Genomic DNA, 13722 nt, shown 5'->3' with positions numbered 1-13722 from the left:
GGCGTCTGCGTGGCAGTTCGGGATAACTTGAGGAGGAAGAGGAGTCAGAGTTGGAAAAATAAAGGAAGGTGGGATCCTCTCCCTCACTGTCAGACTCGAAGGCAAGGAAAGCATATGCCTCCTCTGCTGAATACTGGGATTGGGACGAGCGGGACAAAAAATTTTTTTTATGTATGTGGTGTTAGTGTGAGTACCAAATTTTGTTCAGTTTTGTGTGTGTGAGAGTGCTTGGTGTAAACTTTTTTTATTTTGAAAATAAAAAGATAAAAGAAAAAAAGGAACAACTAGAGGTTGATTACTGATGTGTATCAGTGATCAGCGCTCGACGGCTGTAAGACTGCTGCATGGATGGTTTTCTTTTTCCGCGCTGACACAAACTCAATTCAGTAAAAAATACCATAGTAGACGATTACTAAAGTATATTTTTAAGCTTTACTAACTCAATTCATTAAAAAATACTTGTAGTACACGATTATTACGGTATATTTTTACTGTTTACTAACTCGAACCAGTTTAGTAAAAAATACCGTAGTAGATGATGATTACTATAGTATATTTTTACTGTTTACTGACTCAATTCAATAAAAAAATATCGTAGTAGACGACGATTACTATGGGGGAGAAAAATAGACATGTTGATGTTGATCAGCAATTTGCAGCACTGATCAGCGTTTGGCAGCTGCAGGATATACAAAAAAAAAACCTGCCAAAAGTCGAGCAATCAAGTACTGATTAGCGATCAAGTTCTGATCAGCGCTTTGTGGCAGAAAAAGGGGGTGGGGAGGGGGGGAAGGAGAAAAAGAGTGGGGAAAGGTGTGGAAATGGGGAAGAGGTGGATTGGGGTGGATGAGGAGAGATCAGACAAAGATCAGGGATCAGGAACTCTTCTTTCTTCAGCAGGCAGCAGGAGCAGAGAAGATGCAGCAGTAGCAGCTATTGTGGTGTCACAGGCTTCTGTGGCACCACAAGGCCCAAAATGGTGCACAATCGGATAGAGTGACCGCCCTGTACAAATCCTCAGCTACAATAAGGAAGTACAGGGCAGTCATAGCACGTCCGTACGTGCTGATTGGTGCTATCGATGTCGTCGATTGCACCAATCCAGAGCTGGCTCAGGTGAGGCCTGGAGTTGCCAGGCACCAGCCTATGATCGGTGCTCTTACAGCACCGATAGTAAGCTGGACATCAGTGTTTCAGACAATCTGATTGCCCAGTGCCCATTGAAGATGGGACGTATCCATGCGTCCCATGTTGGTAAGTACCAGGCCACAGGGGCATAAGGATACGTCTCATGTCAGAAAGGGGTTCATGAATAATTAACAAGAATTCAACCACAAGTAAGTCTAATTATATTTTGGTGTGTATTCGTTCTTGCAACGTGGTCTTAAATCTATTTGTTTGGCAAATTACTTTTTTGGGTGTGCAAAATAACAAATCTTGTTTGCAATAAATGATCCATGTTTGTGGGAATATTTTGTAGTATGTTATCCTATAGAAAACATTGATTTGAAAGGAAACTAAAGCTTCTCTGACAAATGTGTTGGGGTGTACTCATTTACTTATTTCAGGTTGACACTCTGTAGATAAGATTCTGCTTTGATATGTATCCATGGTCATATTGTAAGGCTCATAGCAGGGGTGCACAACATTTTTTGGTCCAAGGGCCACATTGCCATACTAAAGCAATCCCAAGGGCCACAATTTTTTTTCACATGAATACATCAGCAGAACCAAGTTTTGAGTATTTGAGGAGAATTTGGACAGCTTCTGCTCCAAAACCTCAGTGTAAACACACCCTAAGTTACACTGAGTTTTTGGAGCAAAAGCAGTCTTCTCTCTTCTGTGTCTTCAGCAGCGCTTCCCAACACTTTGCCCTTAAAAATATAAGTATTATTATACTGACCCATAACTAAAAATATCTCCCATGCTGCGCCCTTGAATAAATAATAGTCCCTCACTGTGCTTCCTGCACAAAATATCCACCCCACACTGCCCTGCTTCATAATATTCCCCCCACACACACTCACATACACACTGCCCTTCTGTATATTTCCCCACAATGCTCCTCTGTTTATCCCCCCACACTTCCCCTCTCCATAATATCCCCCCACACTGCCACTCTCCAAAATATTCCCACACGCTGCCCCTCTTCATAATATTCCATCCACACTGCCCCTCTCTATATTATCACCACACACTTCCCTTCTGTATAATATTCCCTCACACTGCCAATCTGTATATCCCTCCACACTACCCCTTTCAATTATTTCCCACCACACTGTTCTACTCTATAATATCCCCCACATACAGTTCCTTTCAATATCCCTCCATACACACACTGCCCTTCTGTAAAATATCCCACACACACACATTTCACCTACTATACTGTGCCCTCTTTTACAATTGTCACCCCATTGCCCCATAATATGCCCTCACTGTAACACCATACCCACACTTCTTCTCCCATCTACAGAAATTGTCAGGAAACATAATCTTCAGCTCCTCCACTGAGCACTTACCATTCCCCACCTTGTGCTCCTCTCCTCCTCTTCATGGCACTCAGCACTGCGTTGACAGTACCAGTGTGATGAGGTCACAGGGTGCTGAAATCATCACGCTGCCTCACTTTGGGGCCGGGGCTGACGGGCACTCCTCTGCCCCAGTCCCAACGCTCATGAATTCAAATGTATTTGCAGCTCAAAGACACAAATACATTTGGATAGAAGAGGATGAGAACCGGAGTCTACCAGCTCCCTTTCGGCCTGCAAGGGAACTTTTGGTGGGTCGCAGGTTTGCAAGCCTGGCTTATAGCATCAATCATAGCAACATCATATAAATTGACCCTGGCTGGCTACCAGCTCAAGGATGGCGCAGTAACGGATACCGATATGGCAGGGCTGAACTTAAACAGATTTACCAGAAGTTTGGCAAGGCATTGCGGTTGCTTTCTCATATGAGGGTGCATACCTAATGCTTGCACAAATGTTGGTACATTAATTGTTGGTTACTAAAGGTGAGCAAATCGCTTCTAAACAAATCAAATTTCTTTAGAATTTCCCAAAGCTCACAGATTCTAGTGACTCTCAATTTTTGGGAATTAGATTTGATTGAATTTAGGATTACGTACTTCTTGACATTGGAAACACCAGTGAAGGGGAGACTTCAGCAGAGCCGAAGCCTTAGGAAGCTGGAAGAAAACCTACATGGACCTGTAGTAGCAGGGACAGGCAATAGGTTAGGTTACTATTATTTTTTTTATACCCCCTCTGGCATACCAACCTCTCATGGTTCATGTCAGTGATCACAGTACATCTTGCAGTATATCGCCTTCGAAGCAGTCTACAGTTTCTTTCTCTGAGGAACAGTCTTTAATTTTCTGTCAGAGTAAAAATAAAGTTAGGCTACTCAAACATAAGGTAATATAGATTCAGTATCCACTAATAATTAGAGTCAGGTGTTCTGGTTCTACTTAGGAATCTCATAAAATAGACATTTCCATTTAAACCACTATGGATTAGCGTAATCTCCTCCACAATACACAGCATCCATTGGGATAATCCTCCAGAGCTACTTTTAATAGGACAAACAGACATGAATATTGCATATTTTGGAACCCATTTGCCCAACTGAAGTCTATGGATCTCGCGAGGGTATGCCCAAATCCATTTTTTGGGGGGTTCAGATGGAAGCCACAGAATGAGTCAGGAATGGGGCTGAGAAGTGGTCTGAAGCCAATCTTGTGAATGCTGATCTGAATCTTTAATATAGCTGTGGGTATTTACAGTTTTGCTCAAAAGTTTACATACCCCAGCAGAAATTTTGCTTTCTTGGCCTTGTTTCAGAAAATATGAATGATAACAAAAAATAGGAATTATTCCTACCGTTAATTACATTTCCAGGAGTCCATCATAACGGCACGACAGGAGTTAAGTCCTCTGTTCCTCTAGGGACAGGAAACACATGAGAGGTTAAAAGCCCCTCCCCCTCCTCATCACACCCTCAGTGTTTATACTAATCATTTAAACCAGGATGGATGCAACTCTATTTTATTATATACATATACCAATGTTACATTCAAATTAGTGTCAAGAGCAGGGGAGGGAAATGTGGTGCCGTTATGATGGACTCCTGGAAACGTAATTAATGGTAGGAATAATTCCTATTTTACCAGTACGTCCATCATAACGGCACGGCAGGAGACATACCAAATAAAAAAAAATGGAACACTTAGGGCGGGACTACTGCCTGAAGGACTTTACAGCCATAGGCTAATTGTTGACTGGACAATACATCCAATTTATAATGTTTACTGAATGTTGATATACTAGACCAGGTTGCTGCCTGGCAGATTTGTCCTACTGAAGCTCCCGCTTTCTCTGCCCAAGAAGCGGAGATTGCTCGAGTGGAATGAGCCTTAAGAGAAATTGGGGGATCCTTCCCCTCTGATTCATATGCGAGGTCGATAGTCCTTGTCAACCACCTTGCTAGAGTCGGCTTAGAAGCTTTCTTGCCTTTATTCACACCCGAGAATTGCAGAAAAAGGTTTGAGTCTCTCCTCCAGGGGGCTGTGACTTCTATATACCGAATAATTGCCCTCCTGACGTCCAAGGTATGGAAGGCTTTTTCCTTTTCATTTTTGGGAGACTGGCAGAAAGACGGCAGTATTATTTCTTGATTCAGGTTCGTACTGGACACCACCTTAGGGTGAAAGGAGGGATCCAGTTTGAGAACCAATCTGTCCTCCAGAATCTTAAGGTATGGGTCTAGAACTGAGAGAGCCTGGATCTCACCTACCCGCTTCGCTGTAGTAACTGCCACAAGAAAGGCTGATTTCATAGAGAGCAGGTCTACTGATGTTTCTTCTAGGGGTTCAAAGGGAGACTTACATAAAGCGCTCAACACCAGGTTCAGATCCCACAGCGGTACTAGACTCCTTATCGTGGGTCTTAAACGATAGCTTTTATGAACCTTGATATCCATGGGTGGTCTATTAAGGAGTCGTCCAAAAAAGCACTTAGGGCCGAGATATGAACTTTTAACGTATTTGGCCTCAGACCCTTATCAAATCCCTCTTGGAGGAAATCCAGTATCTTCGGAATATTGGGGCGAGACAAATTTCCCACAGACTGACCTGCAAAGCTACAGAACTGTTTCCAGATCCTAGAATAGATGGCTGACGTTACTGGTTTCCTACAGGCTTGAAGAGTTGTAATTACTCGATGAGAAAGGCCCTTAGAGGCTAGGATCCGCCTCTCAGGTTCCATGCTGTCAGTTGGAGGAATTGGATGTTCGGATGTAACAAGGGACCCTGCAATAGAATATCTTTCCTGGCTGGAAGTCTGAATGGGAGATCCACCGACATCCGGTGTAGCAGAGGGAACCAGCTATTCTTGGACCAGTAAGGCGCTATTAGAATAAGAGCTCCCCTCTCCTGTTTGATTTTCCTTAGTACTCTTGAGATGAGAGGAACTGGAGGGAAAGCGTACACCAGTTTTGTTCCCCATAATTGAGAAAGGGCATCTATTCCTTCTGGGCTGTCAGCTGGGTCCAAGGAAAAAAAGCGCTGCAGCTTCCTGTTTTTTCTTGTCGCGAACAGGTCTATGAACGGGGTGCCCCATCGTTGAATGATTTGATGAAACACCTCTGGATTCAGCTCCCAATCTGAGGGACCAACTCTTGCTCTGCTGAGGAAATCTGCTACCACATTTTCGGACCCCCTTAGATGAATAGCAGATATTGAAAGAACATTTCTCTCCGCCCAGTGCAAAATTTTTGCCGCCAAGGATTGTAACCATTTCCCTCTTGGACCTCCTTGCCGATGAAGAAACGAGACGGTAGTGCTGTTGTCTGAGAAAACTTTTACGTGATTCCCTCTGAGTAAATGTTGACATCTTTGAAGAGTTTCCCAGATCGCCTTCAGCTCCCTGAAATTTGACGACCTGTGTTGTATCTCTTTGGGCCATATCCCTTGTAGATATCTGTTTCCTATGCTTGCTCCCCAGCCTTTTTGGCTGGCATCCGTATGGATTTGGATTGAAGGAAGAAGGATCCAGTCTACTGAATTTTCTAAGTTTGAAGGGTCTGTCCACCAGGAAAGGGAGTTTTTTAGCTCTCTTGACAGTCTCATTTTCTTGTCTAATCCTGATGGTCGTCTGTTCCAAATTGACAGGATCGATTTCTGTAATGGCCTTGAACGGACCTGAGCCCATTTTATGCTCGGAATGCATGAGGTCATCAATCCTAAGATCCGCATGGCGTATCTGATTGAGGTGGTCTTCCGTTTCTCTAAGTTGTAAATTTCCAGTTTTATTTTTTCTCTTTTCTCCTGAGGCAAGGAGGACTTCTGAAGACTGGAATCTAAAAGTACCCCTAGAAATACTTTAGTAGTACTTGGATGGAGGCTTGATTTTTCCCAATTGATGCTCCACCCCAAATATTCCAGGGTTTTGATCGTATGATCTTGTTGACTGAGAAGAAGAGATTCTGACTCTGCTACCAACAATATATCGTCCAGGTAAGGGATGATTACAACCCCCTGTGTTCTTAAGAAGGCCGCTACTTCTGTCATAACCTTTGTGAATATTCGGGGGGGCCGAGGATAGACCGAAGGGTAGGCAAGTGAATTGAAAGTGGTGTACTGTGTCCTCTTGCTCTAGAGCAACCTTAGGTATTGCTGGTGACTTGGGTGAATTGGAACATGGTAATATGCATCCTTGAGTTCTAGGGTGCACATTACCGATCCCTTCTCTATCAATGGAATGCTGGTTTTTATAGTTTCCATTTTGAACCTTTTGTATTCCACCCACTGGTTTAGGGGCTTGAGGTTTATTACCATACCGCGTTTGCCTGAGGGTTTTAGCACCGAGAAGAGGGAGGAATAATGGCCTAAACCCTGCTCTGAAGGGGGGACCTGTTTTACCACGTGTAGGGATTGAAGGACTAATATATCCTGCCATAGACTTCTGAGATCTACTGGGGAGCGAGGATGAGTGATTTGAAAACAACGAGGGGGAGTATGGGAGAAGTCTATTTTGTAACCTTCCCCTAAGGAATGTAGGATCCATTGATTTTTTGTAATGGACGCCCACTTGTCCTGAAAAAAACGAAGCCTGCCCCCTACTCCAATGGCGTCATGGTCTAGCTGGGGCTGCAGAGGCGACCTGATCTGTTCTGTCCTTTCCTCCCTTCCTGTAAGACCATCTCCCCATCTTACCCTTACCCCTGTAATCACGTTTAGGGGATCGAATGGTTCCACGAAAGGGCCAGTATCTTTTAACCCTATCCTCGAGAAACCCTTTTTTCTTGTCGGATGAGCTTTCTAGGATCTCGTCCAATACTGGACCAAAGACCCGGGTACCCGAAAAAGGAATTGAGCACAACTTATTTTTTGAGTGGCTATCACCCGACCACGTTTTTAGCCATATTGACCGTCTAGCGGTATTAGATAGTACACTACATCTAGCTGCAAACCTGACCGATTCGGCTGAGGCATCAGCCATAAATTGTGTCGCCAATATTAACATAGGAAGAGAGTCTGATAGCATTTCTACAGGGGAGTCGGACCTAATTTGATCTGATAGATCGTCCAACCTGAGGCACATGGATCCTGCCACTGAAGTGGCAGCGATATTAGATTTGATTATGGCTGCTGAGGCTTCCCAACTCCTCTTGAGCATGATCTCCGCCTTCCTATCCATTGCGTCTTTGAGGCAAGACGAATCTTCAAAGGGGATGGACGTTTTCTTAGCCACTTTCCCTATTGGGACATCTAACTTAGGGATTTCTTCCCAAAGTTTGATGTCCTCCGGATTGAAAGGAAGACGGGATTTAAAGTCTCTTGGTACAATGAGCCTTTTTTCCACTTCTTCCCATTCCTCCATAATCATTGCTTTTAGTGTTCATTTACTGGGAACACTTTATTCCTCTGAGTCCTTAGACCTGCGAACATTTTGTCTTGTCTGGAGTGGGAGACCTGAGTGTCTTCTAAGTTCATAGTATGTCTAACGGATTTCAATAGTTCATCCGTATGTTCTGCAGAGAAGACATATTTTTTTCTCTCTTGTGAGGGTAACTCTGAGAAGCGATCCTCATCTTCTTCCAGACTTTGCTCTGATGCTGAGTCTAAATATTCCCCTTCCTCAGACAACTCTTCCATCTCCCACCTGGATCTTTTCTGGCGGGGAGAGGGTTGAACTATTTGGGGTGATGGCTGCGTATGGGAAGGTATAAGGCTCGAGACTGTGTTCTGGACCTCCTCACGGATCATAGACCTCGTGTCTGTCAAAAAGGAAGCTTTTTCTTCTCTTAAAACTTCTGCTATACATTCTTTACACAGCCTCTTTTTATATGAGTCCTGAAGCTTAGTGTTACAGGATACACATCTTTTAGATTTTTTTGGAGGATGATCCGGACCTCTGGGCTCCCCTATCCTAATTCAGAAAAAAAAGGGGGACACAGGAGATTGCTAATAAAAGACCTGTGCTGTGATTACAGGGTTCAATTATTCAGGCCAGAGCCTGAGACAATACTCACACTGCCCAGGGACTCTGAAGGGGCTTCTGACCATGTAGGATTGGATTCCATAGTGTCAGAGTGTGTGTGGCTGCGGTGTACCCTTTTATAGGGTCTTACCTGATCCAGGTGAGTAGGCCACGCCCCCAACGATAAACGCTATTCCTAATGTGCCCTGGAGGCTCACCACCGCCTCGGGTCACCTGCGGTCTGGGCTCCGGAAGACCCGCTTCCCGGCGTCGGAAGGAGAAGCCCACGTGGATTCCATGTTCCCCAAAGCGGATGTCCGCTTTCCTGGCTCCGCCTCCCGGCTGGAAGCCCGTACACAGCGCTCGGCGTGCATTCCAGGGTGGAACGCATGCTGGCCCAAAGCGGATGTCCGCCTTCCTGACTCCGCTTCCCGGCCGGAAGTTACGCAGCGATCCTCCGTGGAGTGCACGCCTGCCCTTCATAACAACGCCGGCGGGTCAGTGCCATGCTCAGAGCCCCCTGTCCGGGGGATACAGCGGCAAGCGATAGTTTTCTGGCTGAGGGACCCCCGCAGTGGGGTATCAGCATGGAGCCTCTGGACCGAAGGAAGGGGAGAGTTCTCAGACCCCCCCGATCCCCCTGGCTCTCAGGTAACTTTAATCTTCATAGAACCTCTCCAAAGCGTCCTGTCCTGCTAGGGACAGGAAAAACACTGAGGGTGTGATGAGGGGGGGGGCTTTTAACCTCTCATGTGTTTCCTGTCCCTAGAGGAACAGAGGACTTAACTCCTGTCGTGCCGTTATGATGGACGTACTGGTAAAAACTTTTTCTCCACTCATGTTTATTGGTTGGGTAAAGCCATTTATTGCCAAACTACTGTGATTTCTCTTTTTAAAGCTTAATTAAAACCAAAAACATCCAAATGACCCTGATCAAAAGTTCACATACCCCAGTTCTTAATACCGTGTATTGCCCACTCTAACATCAATGACAGCTTGAAGTCTTTTGTGGTAGTTGTGGATGAGGTTCTTTATTTTCTCAGATGATAAAGCTGCCCATTCTTCTTGGCAAAAAGCCTCCAGTTCCTGTAAATTCCTGGGCTGTCTAGCATGAATTGTGATCTCCCCTGAGTGGCTCAATGATATTGAGGTCAGGACAATGAGATGGCCACTCCAGAACCTTCACTTTGTTCTGCTGTAGCCAATGAAAGGTTGACTTGGCCTTGTGTTTTGGATAGTTGTCATGTTGGAACGTCCAAGTACGTCCCATGCGCAGCTTCTGGGCTGATGAGTGCAAATTTGCCTCCACTATTTGCTGATATCGTGCTGCATTCATCTTTCCTTCAACTTTTACCAAGTTTCCTGTGCCTTTGTAGCTCACACATCCCCAAAACATCAGCGATCCACCTCCATGCTTTACAGTAGGAATGGTGTTCCTTTCATCATAGGCCTTGTTGACCTCTCTTCAAATGTAACGTTTAGGGTTGTGGCCAAAAAGTTCAATTTTGGTCTCATCACTCCAAATGACCTTGTTCCAGAAGTTTTGAGGCTTGTCTCTGTGCTGTTTGGCGTATTGTAGGCGATATACTTTGTGGCATTTGCGCAGTAATGGCTTTCCTCTGGCGACATGACCATGCAGCCCATTTTTCTTCAAGTGCCTCCTTATTGTGCATCTTGAAACAGCCACACCGCTAGTTTTCAGAGAGACCTGAATTTCAGCTGATGTTATTTGTTGGTGTTTCTTTGCATCCCGAATAATTTTCCTGGCCGTTGTGGCCGAAATTTTTGTTGGTCTACCTGACCATGGTTTGGTTTTTACAGAGCCCCTGATTTTCCATTTGTTAATCACAGTTTGAACGCTGCTGACTGGCATTATCAATTCCTTGGATATCTTTTGTATCCCATTCCTGTGTTATACAGTTCAACTACCTTTTCCCGTAGATCCGTTGACAATTCTTTTGCTTTCCCCATGACTCACAATTCAGAAACGTCAGTGGCTGGATGAAAGATGCAAGAGTCTGGATCCCAGAAACTCACTCAGCTTTTATACACACACACTGATTACAAGCAAACAGGTCACAGGTGAGGATGTTACCTTTACTAGCCATTCAAACCCATTTGTGTCAAATTCTGTGCATGTTATCAGGCCAAAATCACCAGGGTATGTGAACTTTTGATCAGGGTCATTTGGATGTTTTTGGCTGTCATTAAGATTTAAAAAGAGAAAACACAGTAGTTTGACAATAAATGACTTCACCCAACCAATAACCATGAGTGGAGAAAAAAAATTTTTGTTATCATTCATTATCTCTGAAACAAGGCCAAGAAAGCAAAAATTCTGCCGGGGTATGTAAACTATTGAGCACAACTGTATATGTAAGTACATGTTCATAGCCTTTATCAGTCAAAACAATGAACTTGTTGGACCCCATTATAAGTTAAGGGGGAAAGGGATGTCTGGCATTGAGTCATATGCACACATTTGAAATTTATGTAAAATAAATCATCCATAATGTGTAGTACTAACTAGCATGTGAAGAATGTAATTCTCCTTTATATTGTTTTTTAGATGTCTGCATACAACTTTAGTATTTCAAAGCTGGGAAACATTGTGCAAGGCACCATCGTCTCACTAGCCAAAGAGGTTGTACAATCCTACCACAATAATTTGGATATTCTGGCCATAGTTGGAGCCTGCTACACAGTGCGGAAAGGTCTTAGTTTACTGAGAGGGTGTTGTAGCTTGATAAAACATCAAGTCTTTCCTGTCCTTTTTAGTAACACCAATACAATACTGAAATATGGAGAGTGGGCAGTGGTTACTGGTAAGTGAGAATGGTACTGAAAATACAATATAGATTTATCAATTTAAATGCCTGTATTCAATAAAATGCTTAATAAAATGTAGATAACTACCTAATAGAGAGGTAAAAGGTACCTTCCAGCCCAATGCCTTACTAAAGGCCCCCCCATGCACATCAGACTACAGTCAGTCAAACCCACTGATATCGGTGATAATCGGGGGAAATGCTACTGGGTATTAGGGCTTCCCAACTCTCCCTGGACAAATGTCAGGGAAGAGAAGTATCCAGCCTGCCGAATTTCAGGGGCTGGTTCTATTTTGTATCCCCTTGGAGAAAAGTACATTTGGCTGAGCAGAGTGTTCATCTGCATAGGGGGAGTCAAGAGACAGCTGTCAACTGAACTATCATTTGGCCGACAGCTGTTTTTTAATTGTTTTTACTGTTGGTTTTAAGATTGGAAATAAAATTTATCTTTTTACTTACAATTTTATGTATCTTCCTTTAAAGCTGGGCCTCTTGAGCTTGAGAATTGCAGGGGTGCCAATACTTTTGGCCAGCACTGTATATAATGTGTACGCAGGCCATGACTCCCTTTAAAGCCACGTTCACACATTCAGTATTTGGTTAGTATTTTACATGAGTATTTATAAGCCAAAACCAGGAGTGGGTGAAAAATGTAGAAGTGGTGACGTGTTTCTGTTAGACTGTGTGCCCACTATGCGTTTTTTAAGCATTTCCGCAGCGGCAATTCCGCTGCAGAAACGCTTAAAAAACGCTTGGTAGAAGGTCTGCAATGTTCCCCAATGATAATCCGCATGTGCTGTGCACATGCTGCAGAAATTTCCGCTGCGGATTATCATTGCGGAAAAATCCGCGGCACTACCAATTATTTTCCATAAACACTGCGTTTTCGCCACCATTGACTTGCATTGAATCTCTTAATATCCGCATGACTACATGTGCACATGCGGATATCATGCGGTTCAATGTGCGGATGGTATCCGGGTCTGGAGAAGAGGAGACTCTTCTCCACACCCAGGTACTATGGTACCTGTAAAAAAAAAAAGAATTTAAAATAAAAAAATAGATCACACTCACCTCCTGATGGCCCCCAGTCTTTTCTCCGCTCCTTCCGGTCTCTTCTACGGCTCGCGATGGTCTAAAAGGACCTGCCATGACGTCATTTAGTCATGTGACGGGTCATGCGACCCCTGACTTCGGCGCGACCTGTCACATGACTAAATGACTTCATGGCAGGTCCTTTCAGACCACCGCGAGACACCAGGGAGACCGGACAGAGCGGAGAAAAGACCAGGGGCCATCGGAAGGTAAGTATTATGGGTTGTTTTTTTTTACCATTTTTGTTCTTTTTTTTCAACTATTAACTTGGTCACACTATATAAATCCATGCCGGTTGCACAAAAATAACGTCCCTACTTTGATGGAAAAATGTAAAAGTTATAGTTTTTAGAAAGTAGTTATACAAAATAAATGCAAAAAGGGTTAAAACAATATAAATGTTTTACTGGAAACGCTGAAGAAATCCTTTAGAAATGTTCGCTGCGTCACCTGGCAGTAGACTACTGATAGGCCTCATGCATTCCACAAAGCAATGTGTATGGAGTCAACCAAATGTTTTGTGCCACTTGGTGTTTGCCATAGTTCACCTTTTTTTGCAGATTCTTTTGAAATGCTGTACTTTTCATTCAATACAATAATAATATGGTTGTTGTTTTTTTGCTTTTCCTTTTTTTTGGTGACCCCAGGAGGCTCAGATGGTATTGGCAAAGCCTATGCTGAGGAGTTGGCCAGTCATGGAGTGAACATAATCTTGTTAGGCCGCAGCATCCAGAAGCTTCAAAATGTATCTGAGGCCATAACAGCAACCTACGGGGTGAAAACTCGTATCATAGTTGCTGATTTCAACAAAGGCCATGAGGTCTTCCCATCAATTAAGGAGGCTCTGGTAGATGTAGATGTCGGGATTCTGGTGAACAATGCAGGAGTGCTTTATGATTATCCAGCCTGCCTCATTGAAGTTCCGGAAGAAAAAAGTCTTGAGATCATCAATGTCAACATTGTGGCTGCTGTAATGATGGTGTATACGGTGCTGCCTGGTATGTTACAGCGGAAGAGGGGAGCAATAATCAATGTCTCCTCGATAACATCCTGGAAACCCGTTCCTCTGATGACAGTCTATGCTGCCTCCAAGGTATATTTAATGCTTCATCTAAAACAAAAAATATACATTTTCTTCAGTAGTGTATCACCACGTTGAGGCTATGTTCACACATGTTGGGTTTTTTCAGCGTCACAAATCTGCAGCAAAACCCAACTCTGGCAGGAAATCAGCTGAGTCAAAAACGCAAGTTTTGCTGCATTTTTGTATGCGTTTTTTGTATGTTTTTTCAGCGTTTTTTTCACTGTCCTTCTGTCTC

General features: G+C 43.8%; 1 protein-coding gene across 2 annotated transcripts in view; it reads left to right on the top strand.

Annotated features, from left to right (window-relative positions):
• LOC141174469 (hydroxysteroid dehydrogenase-like protein 1) overlaps positions 1-13722 on the top strand; it is a 47240-nt gene that overhangs the window by 27171 nt on the left and 6347 nt on the right. For both annotated transcript variants that reach the window (XM_073659405.1, XM_073659404.1), the window contains 2 exons: positions 11050-11305; positions 13051-13496. In XM_073659405.1, coding sequence (XP_073515506.1) covers positions 11050-11305; positions 13051-13496 — 702 coding nt within the window. The remainder of the gene's footprint in view (positions 1-11049; positions 11306-13050; positions 13497-13722) is intronic.

Source organism: Phyllobates terribilis, unplaced genomic scaffold, assembly GCF_046119375.1.
Source record: "Phyllobates terribilis strain yellow unplaced genomic scaffold, ASM4611937v1 Scaffold_13__5_contigs__length_258822181, whole genome shotgun sequence".
NCBI lineage: Eukaryota > Metazoa > Chordata > Amphibia > Anura > Dendrobatidae > Phyllobates > Phyllobates terribilis.
This window is presented reverse-complemented; position numbering and strand designations above follow the sequence as displayed.